The 12,935-nt window shown below is 35.2% G+C and overlaps 1 protein-coding gene across 1 annotated transcript; it reads left to right on the forward strand.

The window, feature by feature from the left end:
* Window positions 1-1,525: 1,525 nt before the first annotated feature.
* Window positions 1,526-11,511, forward strand: LOC134798167 (farnesyl pyrophosphate synthase-like). The gene is made up of 6 exons (XM_063770510.1): window positions 1,526-1,906; window positions 2,985-3,153; window positions 5,771-5,911; window positions 9,195-9,398; window positions 10,710-10,949; window positions 11,063-11,511. The coding sequence occupies exons 1-6, from the start codon at window positions 1,710-1,712 to the stop codon at window positions 11,396-11,398; spliced, it is 1,287 nt and encodes a 428-aa protein (XP_063626580.1). The 5' UTR covers window positions 1,526-1,709; the 3' UTR covers window positions 11,399-11,511.
* The last annotated feature ends 1,424 nt before the right edge of the window (window positions 11,512-12,935 follow it).

Consider the following 12,935-nt stretch of genomic DNA (forward strand, 5'->3'; position numbering starts at 1 on the left):
AAACTAATGTCCCTTTTTCTTAGAATAACTTTGGGCAAGGAGATACCACAGTCTCTTAAAAATGGCACCTATATAATCGAAATAGTAATTTAATTTGTTATGACTACCATGTTATAATTCGTCAATGTATGTAAACAAACTTATAAATAAGCGACATCATAACATTGCATCATTAGCTAATTTACATTGCTAGAAGTTACGATTGCATCAATTGTATGTCCCTAATTAATATTTTTTGTGAATGACTTGATCGAGATATATTATAATACCACATACTTAAGTAAAAAATACATACAAAATAAAAGAAAATATACCTACTCCTGATTATTTAAAATTATTTCATTTGATGAAATAGTGACTTCAATTTAGAGTATCTTCATGAAATTTTGTATGGGGTCATATTGAGCCCTATACTGGATGCTCGGATACTTGCATACGTGTCTTTTTGCACACACTGGAAAAAATTGGGTCACGTTTTAAAGAACGCTTGGAACATCAACACCACCGTCAAACATAAAATTTTATCTCCACGGCGAGTAGATCCAATTAAAACCAGACCCTTATATTCCTAGCAACTATGGGCAGTCTGAGGTCAGAGTTATACTGGTCAGTTGATGTATTTGGTTGTGAATAGGGACCCGGTATGGTGGCGCTCGCTGCACGCTGTTGCCGGGTGCCCGGTGTGCCTACGTGACGTAGCCCGCGTGGCAGCCCCGAGGTGGGGGCAACGAGTTTGTTTTGCTGCGCACGCAGTTCGCCAGGTACGGGCAGAGGTCGATGCTCATCTGTTGGCTTTATCGATAGTTGGTCGGTGTGATAATTTGGCTGTCATGCAGTAAACGCAATTGCTTGTAAGTCGTAGTGCTGCTACAAAGACGAATAAGAAGTCACTACTACAGTTTCAATGTCATCAATATTTCTGTAAGTATTTGTAATTTTGTACCTACGTATCAAAACCAAGTTATAACAAAATTTAATTTGTTGGGTTGTTGTTAGTCAATGTAAACAATTTTAAGTAAGTAAACAACATATCTACTTCAAAAAAGTAGTTATCACCTATAGGTACATTCTTCATACAAAACTCAAAACTTTAATTAGGCATTGATGTAACTCGTCTCGTACATGTTACCAATTCGTATTAATATGTACAAATTTTACTTACGAGATTATCTCTGTAAGGTAAGTAAATATGATGTAAATATGAATAGGCACAAGCTCATAACAATTAATTGTCATTTCTTTCTTTTACAAAATAATAACAGTTATCAATTATCATTGCTGGATCATTATCGTACATTTGCATAATTAATAGTAAAATTTGCCGGCATTTGTTAATAATGATGTTTATTGTTCAATCTATTTAACAATAACCAACCAACCAACTAACTTCAATAATAAAGGCTAATTACAATTACAATTTAACAATAGAGAGATGTAATATCGATGAATCAGATGTAAACACAAAGTACATCACTATAGTGTATTTTGATAGAGTGTAGTGAAACCGGCAAGGCAAGGCAAGGAGGCGAAACACAACAAAGAATCAGTCGGTCATACATGCCCATGTTGATCTGACGTGCGCGCGCGACTGCGATAACTGTTTCTGAATTTGGATATTCTATGAGAATCAGGCAGGCTTGACTGCAAAATTTATGCGCATACAAATTACGTCGAGATTTTAACAGACAATTCATACAAGATAAAACAAGATGTATTCAACGGCGAGAAGTTTAGAAAAGATCGTCCAGATTTACAAGAATGAAGTCCGCCGGCAGATCAGCAAAACTACCAGCGTGACAAACTCTGATGCCATGGTGCCGAAGTTGGACCAACCTACCAATAAGCATCCCGGCAACGATGAAACCGGACTCCCAAAGAAGCTGCTCAAACTGCAGAAATACCACAGGTCAGTGAACTCGTTAACCGTGCGCGAAGTTAATTTATTTAGTCGAATCTTTTTGCAAGTTTTGTAACACCGTTGTAACAACCGTTGAAAGTTTCTTTCAGGCTTTTGCTTGGTGTGTTATATGTTATTTATCTAGAATTCTAAAACCTATTTCGGTTACCAATTTATATTACCATTTATCACTGATATGGCGATCAAGCGTTATTAACTCCATGAAGACCGGTTCAATGCGAAACCATTTATAGTTTAGATTTTATTAAGTATGTACCAGTATTTTAGACACAAATTAGATGAGTTAAGTAATTAAATAGTAATCATGCTCAAATATGGTATTTTAGATATAGGTACTACATATTCTATAAATAATGTTTTTTAGGAACTCATAATTAAAACAAAGGCCTTTACATAAATGGCTAAATATAATAGAGTCGGGTATAACGTACCAGCTACCCAAATAAATATGCAGTAATATTTTTGTTCACCTTCATTCTTTGTAAAACAATAAAAGAAAAATACATAGCTTTACCCTCGTCTTTTTTTAACAAAACTTGCACCAGCAGGCAGGTGCCTGATGCATTATTAAAAAAAATCCTTTGTTTATCTTTTGTCACGTCGGATATGCATGAACAGTCGACTTATAAAATAATGCTTTTGGAATTAATTCCCCCGTAATGGCCGTAATAGGGCAGAAATTGTAGGTAGGTATAAGTAGGTACATATTTTTTTATTCAACTGTTATCCATCATGCATGGAGCGTTTGTTTCTGCGTGATCGCACTACAACGTTGAACGAAATGCCATAAATTCTATATCTATTTAAGTGTATTAACCCAGATAAGTCTGCTCCGAATCACATTATGTATTATCTATAATATTTATTTAAGTATTAATACCTTAGTCAAAGTCTGAAAGAAACTGAAATTACCACTGTGTCTGTCAACAGATTTTATTGATCATCTGGTTGGATCAGATAATGCTTTTCTAATGTATTCGACGAGTTTTTCTGTAGGAGTCACAGTTTCTATAGCCAGAACTATCGTGCACTATCAGTTGTGTGAGCGAATGTTTTTGGTCTCTAGATTCCTGTCGACCCTGACACCCCAGCAAATGCCCCTGGCAACCCGTGGACTGGCCGTTCCCAAGGACCAGTCCAGGGAGTTCATGGCTTGCTTCCCGGACATCGTGAGGGACCTCACGGAGACTGGGAAGCATCTTGACGTGCCGGAAGCCAGCAAATGGTTGGCTAAGGTACGTTTTGTACTAGTCAGTGGGTAGCAGCTTGAGTTCACTAATATGGATTTGTCCAGTAAGAAGTTAAAGTCATTAGACTGATGTAAGTAAGCTTCTTTACATTTACTAATCGAAATTGATTGGGCTCTTTTGTGCATAATCTAATATAGCGAAGTAGCGCGGTATTGCACGTATTGCATTTCTCAGTGTAATTTTTCATAATCGATGTCATTCTTAATGACGTACTTACAAACTTTTTTAAGAATATTATGACATTTTTTCCCAATGTTGGTAAACTCAAGCTAAAGAGCTGCATATGTAACACTATAGGTACTGTAGAAAATGTAGTGTGCTGTGTTGTTTTGTACCTAAATACATTAGTTATACTTTAAGTTTCATGTTGCAATTTTATTTTTAAGTAAAATTTTATGGTAAGAACGTATCGACATAAGGCAAAATAAACCAGTGCATAACTGTACAGTGCACCTTCGTCGTATGTGTGGATATTGAAAGCCGGAGAAAGCAGTTTCAAATTGCAGAGGACTGGATTGTTTATAAATAGATGTCTTGTATGTGTGAGATTTCTTTCGAACCTTCATTCAAACTGTCACAGTACTAGTTTATAATCATACGATGGTCCCGCCAATACCTACATAATTCGGTGACCGTGTAGGTACAACTAAATAATTATACTAACCGCAGATAAAACCTATAATCAGGTCGCGTTTTAGGTATACATATCGACTACCGTAGGCTCAAAGGGCTTAAGGGACAAAACACGATTTTTCAGGAGAGCCAAAAAACAGTTTTTTGTTTCTTTGAATAAACTGATGCCTGTATGTGGCTTATTCTTAACTTATTGAGCGCTTTTAAACTGATTGCTTGAACTTATAATACAATGCTTATTTACGAAAATAGCATGTCCGTTACGCCAAAAAACACGACTGTTTTTAAGAAGGGCGTCCCTTACGCCTCTTTTTTATGGTTTATCTTATTAGAAAAAGGGCGTAATGTACAGAAAAATTTACTGTTTTAGTACCATTTGGCGTAAATCTAACAATTTCGTTGCAATATTGGCAACTTGCATTTAAAGAACACTATACTTCTTAGTACTATAATTTACAATAATTTCTTCAAAAACTTATAGAGATGTATTCACTGTTAAGTTTTATGCCCCATTTTTGTTATTTTGGATACTTAAACTTGGAATTTTTATTTGTTTATATTATTTGAACAGAATCACTGCTGCCCTACCATCTATATTTTTTATGTATATCATAACAATTTATAACAATTACTTTTACTATAGAAAGTATGTATGCGTTATTTTTGTTTCTAATTTAATTATATCATAAATTTTACTATTACACTGCACCCTACTACAACACTGCTTGTACTATTAGGTACAATAGTAGTTTTGACATTTTGTATGTCTGTTCAGTAAAACTGAATGAATATGCGATTATTTATGACCTAACATCAGAGTAAGTAGCAAAAAATGCATATGGCCAGGCCTACGTACTTCTATGAATGTAAATCCAAACGTTATAGACAATAACTTTCATAAGGTTAATCCTATAAATAAGGGTTTAATCTAAACAAAAAAGTATTAATATTAAGTCTAATCATAATTGCAAATGTCCCAGTCATATACAAAACTAAAAGTTATCAGTCTAACCTTAATTAATTGCCATAATTATGATTTGGATATACTCATGTTTTATTATTTTCATAAAACTGATGAAAAAGGTACCCACTAGTTCAGTTTAAATTGTCAAATTTTAGTAACTCTATAAATAAAGCATTGATGAGCACAGGAGCAGGTAATGCAAGTACCTACTTAATAAAAAAATTACAAGGAAAGAACTAGGTCATCCCACTTAAACATAAAAAAGCAACAATTATAAACTCGAAACTTTACATAGTATGTTGGCGTATCTCTTACATTTAATTCTCTAACATTCGTATAAATATCCACTTGTTGTGGGCGTAACGTACATTAAGCACTCAAAAATCTACTGCAAATAGGCGTAACTGACAAAAAATTAGGACAGATTTAATAAAATTTCCGATGCAAAAGGGCGTATCGTACAAAAAGTTGGGAGTTACGCCAAAATGTCTCACAACATTTTTTAAAATTGGCAGATACGGCAAAATGCGTTGGAAAATTGTGTTCAATCATTGATTTTTCATAGGGCTTAACGGACATTTTTTTCAAGTTATCGAGACGTTAAATATACCATTCGATAGAGAAAAAAAAACTGAGTATAACTGCATTCATAACTCATTTTCGCCATTTTGTCCCTTACGCCCTTTGAGCCTACGGTAGTCGATATTATTTATCAGAGTTACTTAATCGTGTTATTATTACATTATTAGATAACAAAACACGTGGTCGACATTTGGCTTAGCTTAGTGTTCGCTAAAATATAATGTACTCCAGTGTTAACAAACAATGATATCATCGGCATCGGGCGCCGTTTGAGTCAAGTCTCCATTTAATATTCACAACATTGATGACGAATCAAATAAAACTGCCAGCACTTGGTCAAACATTACCTATAATAAATTGCAATGTGCTCATATTTCCTTTGTGTTTATAAAAAACTTGTCTTGAATAATGCTTTTGTTACAGCTTTTGCAATACAACGTGCCAAATGGGAAGAAAAATCGAGGGCTTGCTACCGTGATGGCCTACAAAATGTTGGAGAAACCGGAGAATCTTAGTCGAGACAACGTATATTTGGCCAACGTCATGGGATGGTGCACCGAAATGGTAAGTGTGTACTACCTATTTCGCTAGGATACCCTGAACAAGTTAACAGACACAAATGTAAAGCATAATTTCATTGTGCTTATTTAGGCTCTGGGTCAAGTATTTTATGATAAATATAAGTGTCGTCTTAATAAATTTACGGCGCTTATGAAGTCGCTGTCTGTGGAAGGAAGCGCAGTGACAAAAAATAGTACATCATTAGACATTAGGTTCCTTTTATTAAATGGTACTAAAGATTTTTCATCGCAAAGTTAGTGAGTACGGTTAGTGAGTTTAACACAAAGTCGCTAAGTATTTATTGCGAGTTACTGATACGGATTGTTGGTAGGAATGGTATGCGGTAACACGACTAACACGCATGGGCGCGGCTATTTTTAGAACAGGACTGGGATGATGGTTCTTTTAGACTGACTGCAGTTGCGTGGGCCTGCGATGTATTTACAACTGTTTATGCTTATTTTATTTATATAAAACGATTGATATTAAAAATAAGCAGTTATTTAGCTTTATGAATTTTATGATTTAAAGTTGAGGCACTCCATAATATAGCGAATACATACCTTGTTTTGGATAGGTACTGACAAATTTTGTCATACAAAATCATTCTTCCAATTCTATAAGAATTATTCAAATATTTGATTTAACCAGGTTATGTAAAAACAATGGTACGAATTATTAAATAACACTTGGGTTGCAGACCTTGAATTACGTTAGTTATGCTAAATGTAAGTAGGTATTATATTTGCTCGAGAGTTATCGTCTTGCCATGGATGGCGCGATAAGGAACACAAACAACCTACGTACGTAAAGTATTTGAACTGGCCAGGCCAAATAATGAATAAAACTCCATTAGGTACTTTTACAATTGATCATCGACATCATGAGAGTTATTTAATTTGTATTTATATAAATCTTGGCCTTTTATCGAAGTTAAGAAATATGGATTTTTAAAACAATCAAGGTTAACTTTCTACTTTTCAACAGTGAATTCGCTGAGAACGCTCATTATTTGTTATGTAATAAAGTAATAATGTTTGTCCAGTTATTATATTTACGGTTAACTTACCTACTTATTCTATTGCATACAAACATAAAGGTCAACTAATTTTATCTCTGGAGATGACTGAGCCTGCTCTTCTATTTTGAAATGAGTAATAGATACGTTTCGCCGATGTTAATTTTTATCTGCTTAAAAGTATTAGTTTTTCGCATTTCAGTTGCGTTGGTTTATTTTATATTATAAATGTTAAACAAAACAAGTCAAACCGGTTGTCCAACGGAGATAATAACTCTGATAACGTATGGATGTATGTTGGATATAATATCAAAACCTATTTATGGCTAATACCTTAATTGATTACTTGTTGTATCTACTAAGCACTACACTGCTGCTTAGTTCTATGTAAATGTTTAGGTAAGTAACCGTAGAATGTGTTTACAACAATCGGACCATTAATAGCCAAGTAGTTGAGGAAGGACGTGACTGCATAGGATACGCGTATAATGTTTGTTCTAAGTACTTACGGGTACTTGATTTGATATTTACTAAGTGATGTATTCCAAGCCACACTGACATAATAACAAGTTAGATACTCGTTGTAAGACATTTATTTATAAACATATCATATCAGTATATCACGTCAAACTACTAAGATTAAATTTTGCAAGTTAAATTATTTTTTATGGCATTTAAATGTATAAAGGATAGAAAGAAACAGAAGCCCATTATTGTCTCAAGTTAGATTGCTTCTAAGTAGTTTCTACAAAAAGAACTCTCAGAACTTATATAGGCATCTATAAATACTATATCTTAGGTACTCACATTTCAAATAAAACTGTTTAAAGATTTTCTGCGTGTTAGGAACCTGTTTATTTCACGGCTATTTTTTGCGTCCGTCCTGAGTGCCCCAAATGGCGACGTGATAAAAACGTTATAGTGATAGCGAATATGGTTTTTATACGAGTTTTGCGCTCCTATTTAGGAACAAGTTATGTAGAAGCAGACAGACTCGACTTTAAATCGTTTTGTTTACATTACATTATTTATAATCATGAATAGAATAGGCTACTCCGAACAGTTTTTCGACAATATCAAGTAAGCCTAGATAATAGGCCCTCCATAAGTTGATGTCCCTCATGTAACATAGTGGGTTTTATATTCTTCTATCTTGATTAATTGTACTTGTTTTGAAAATTGTACATGTACAAATTGTACAAAGTTATTGGTTAGTGGTTACCTAGAAGTTTCGAGAGACACCATGGTACGGTCAGCCAAGAAAGTGGTCTACCACTTTTCGACTCTATCAATCAGATGATAAAGTCGAAAAGTGGTAGACCACTTTCTTGGCTGACTGTACATATACAACTAAATATTTACAAATGCGTATAGGTATACATATGCACTTGCGTCGACGTCGACTCATTGAGCATGGTTTCGTAATTTGCCTCAATTGACACGCAGGTATAGCGTGCTGCGTTTCAACATGACAAAGTAAATATGCTCCTACCATCCTGTAAATAAGACTCCAAATAGTTTAACGGTTTAATTACTTGCCACTGTGTTTATAACGTTGTGAATGGGACCTTTCAAGTACCTACAGTACCTACATCATTTACATTAGATGGTGCGAAACAAGTCTGGCATGTAAACTGAGCGCGTTTCGTCTCTTTCGACAGTTGCTATAAACAAACGGTAGTAGTCAATAAATGGTACTACTACATTTATTAATTGTTGTTATAGCGCATAATAATTGACGTTTAGCTAATTTTGCCAATAACTTCACGTTCGAGGAATTTGAAATAATATTGAAGGACAGTCAGTTAGAAAGACGATTGACCTCCTCTGTAGGATACAATAGTAAATGTCGCATTTGTTTATGAATTTTCGGATATGTAAGCAGCTAATTTATAAGCCTTAAATAAATAAGTAGTTTTTTATAAACGTCTATGACGCCACGACACTGTTAAGTAAATAAAACTGTCTCGAAAAAGTAAAAGTTTAAGACCAACAATAGGCCCTAATTATATATATATAATAAATTCTCCTGTTGGAAAATTACGACAAGGTCAAGAAATATGAGGTATAATACCTTACTAGAGGTAGCTGATTATGGTCCCATACCAAAATTTTATTTGTCAGACAATAGAGTCGACCGAACCCAGTTCAAATTAGGAAAAAAACAATCGGTAAAAGCGAATAATAATGTAAGGATAAACTACACCGATTTAACTTTTCACATTAAATATCAGTACATAACTAACGATATGACTCTTCTAATTTCAGTTCCACGCGCATCAACTGCTCATGAACGACATCATAGAAGGTCGCGAGATGCGACGCGGCGCCCCCAGCTGGCACAGCCGCCCTGAAGTCGGCCTCAACGGCATCAACGACGCCATCTTAGTCCAGTCCGCCATGTACTCGACCCTCAAGAGGCACTTCAGCGCCAAGCCCTACTACAAGAATGTCATCGAAATGTTTAACGAGGTAAGAGCCTTCAGAATTTGTCCAGTCAGATTCCGATCACAGGCGTCGCTTTGTAGAGCGTCTACGAAGACCACAACTCACCACACATAGGCCTACTTGTAAAATTCTACGTTACGACCCGTAACACTCACGTAGCGTTCTATCATCAATACTGTAACCTGTAGTTTAGTACTAATTCTTATCCTGGTAGGTATATCCTACATAATTTTTATACTACACAAGTACACAGCCACTTTTTTACTCTTGACAATCGATCGTTATTTGTAATTTATGAGTCGTTTTCTGTGGTCTTTGCCTTAAATGCCATAGTGGTCACCGACGCATATTTTTCCACTACCTAGATTTTGGCGGCGACCTACGAATAGTCCTACAACAATCTATTTGTCGTATCACGAAAATTCACGCTGTCGTTAATTTTGGTCAGCGGGCCGTAACTACCAGCAAAGATAAAACTTCACATTTAGATACCTTCATTAGTTCATTACCTAAATAGTTAGTTATCTTATCAGACTTACGGGAAATCGTCCTATTTGTATACTTATACATATTTATCGCACTAAGTGCTAATTGATACACATGTCTATTGTTAGTTTTACTGTTACCTGTCTGCATGTACCGACGTTGAGCATATTATTTTAATCGTTGAATAGGTATAATTAGATGCACCTAGAAACACATCGTCGTTTTATACGTCACGTCACTTAACTTATCGTTATCCGATAAAACAGTTTTCTTTTCGATATCATGTGAATTCATGTGTAATTATATTGCAAACTTTTGTTACAATTGTGTAATCGTCACTAAAATAAATCAACTAGGTACCTACTTAAAAATGTATATCATTTATTTACGGTAGCTAGGCACCTACTTATTGATAAGCGCAAATAACTACCTAGGTATCATGAACTCTGTTTGTTATTCAAGGTCGTTTATCAACTGTTTATTTTTAGGATTCATCGCATTTAGGTATATGCCTATTTGCCTAATGAGGTAATGAGGCACATTTGAAGATAAAAACTTGATACATTCGAACTTTTTTCATTCATAGGGAGTTAAGGAGTCAATATAGATCTTAGAAAGTCCTATTGAACCTTCTTACAAAATTTCACGAGAATTGATAGTAAATTGCACGAAAATGTGACCCATATGTACTTAGGGGAGAGCAGCCGGACAGCGTAAGCCGGAGCTGAAAGGATTTTCGCTTAGGGAAAATAGGGAAATGTTTTAACTTTTAAGTATGTAGGTAGATATACCTACTAAAAAAATAAACAAAAAGAGCAAGTTCTTAAGCATTTTTGTCCATACCTACAGATGCTCCTGAAATGCTCCACCGGTCAGTATTTAGAAAAATCAATGATGAAAGGCGACAAGCCCGACTTGGAGAACTTCACCATGGAGAAATACCTGACGATCGCCAAGTACAAGGTCGCCTACCACACGTTCCAAATGCCGGTGGGGCTGGCGCTGCTCATGGCTGGAATTGATGACCCGGAAACGCATAGGCAAGCGAAGACTATTCTGCTGGAAATGGGGCAGTTCTTCCAGATCCAGGTTGGTGTTGTCGAATGTTAGACTTGCTTTATACATATTGTTAATGGTTACAGAATCAGTAATTTAATTTTAATTTAGTTGCACAGCTTAATAACATGCTTTCCAAATTTCAGGATGACTTCCTTGATTGCTTTGGTGACCCAGCAGTCACAGGCAAGAACGGCACCGACATCCAAGAAGGCAAGTGCACTTGGCTGGCGGTTGTAGCATTACAAAGAGCATCCTCAACCCAGAAACAAGTCATTGAAGAACACTATGGCAACTCAAACCCTGAAAGTGTAGAGAGAATCAAAGATCTGTATGAAACCCTCCAACTCCCCCACACATACTCCGTGTATGAAGACACTACATATGATCTCCTTAGAACTCAAATACAACAGGTCACAAGAGGCCTACCCCACGACTTATTCTTCAAAATCTTGGACAACATTTTCAGGCGACAAATATAAAAGAAAAAAGCTGGACTTTTTTCTGATTACTTAATAATGTTTTTGTTGATTATGAATTGACAAAATATAATGTAATTATTAACTTTATATATAGCTGGAGCATTTTTATAAATTATAAAAGGTATTAATAGTCTTGTGATGAATGATGTGTATGATTGTGTGATGAAATGTTGCAATTATTAGTTTTAACAAGCTTAGATAAGTTTGTTGATCCAATAACCACTTTCTCTTAATTAAGATATAAAATGCAGTTCTAAAAATATAATATTTCAATTAATTTAGATGTATATGTAATCATTATATTGTTAGAGCTGGATGTGTATGTGCGACTTTTGAAAATGTAGATGTAAATATACAAATTTTGTTTATTAAATAAAAATGAATCAAAGTGCTTGATTTTTACTCACCAGCAAACCACCAAAACAGTCCCAAACAAGTTTTGTGCCCATTGAATGCACATTAATATACTGGTATTTGCTATGATATGGTACCTACAACTTACAGACCTACAGTGGAGACTTGTAGTATTCAATATGAAATAGTGATTGTAATAAGTAGTTACTTGCCTTCCCGGACAAAAACTTTTATTGGTCTAACTAGCAATAGACAATGAAGTTCCTTGGTGATTTTCTTGCAGAAGGTAGTTTAGTTTTTGAACTAAATTTATAGTTGGTCAAGCAGATCTTTTCAGTAGAAAAAGGCGGCAAATTTGAAAAATGTAGGCGCGAAGGGATATCGTCTCATAGAAAATTTGAATTTTGCGCCTTTTTCTACTGACAAGATTTGCTTGACTTTGCTTTTAGTTTATTTATTCACTTTAAATTTAAATAAAAAATTTTATATGCATGCCACTATTGGAAACCTCTAGGGCTCTAGGGTTTATGTAATAGTTGGCGAGATTTAATTTTTTACTTACTTGAAATAATCAAATTCGCATGCACGGCAACCAAGACTTTAGTCCATAGTTAATCACAATACTTCTTACCATAGTCTAATAAAACATGGTCTTCCATTCCCAGAGTGACACGGGGCTACGTCACAACAACATGGCCGCTATATATAGCGCTATCGCATATTATCATATAGCGCTGTCGCATGATGACGTAGGCGCGTGTCAGTTAGGTGACCTAGAAAAGACGGGAATGGAGTACCAGGCGGAGTATATTATTATACCATGCTTCTTACCAACCGCCTAAGGTGGTATTCCAACTGTCCAATGTCAGTGTGTCTCACTCTCTCATTAAAGCAAAATGTGAGACGCAATATATACATTGAACAAAGAAATTGGATAGATGGAATACCACCCTTAGTTAAGTGGCAGACGTTAAACCTATGGTTCGATACCTTAATACCACTTTTGTTATGCACTTTTTGTTATTATTCGTTTTTTTAGGCCTACTCCGTATAGCATGAGTAAAGGAAAGCTTTCAAACTTACCCCGGACATTCAGCTGGCTCAGGCATTGTAAAAATGATAAGTATTTGGTGCCAGATAGTAACTTTTTAAAATGATGGAGTTCCGTCTCCAATATTTTTGG

The sequence above is a fragment of the Cydia splendana genome, chromosome 16 (genome assembly GCF_910591565.1).
Source record: "Cydia splendana chromosome 16, ilCydSple1.2, whole genome shotgun sequence".
NCBI classification, from domain to species: Eukaryota; Metazoa; Arthropoda; class Insecta; order Lepidoptera; family Tortricidae; genus Cydia; species Cydia splendana.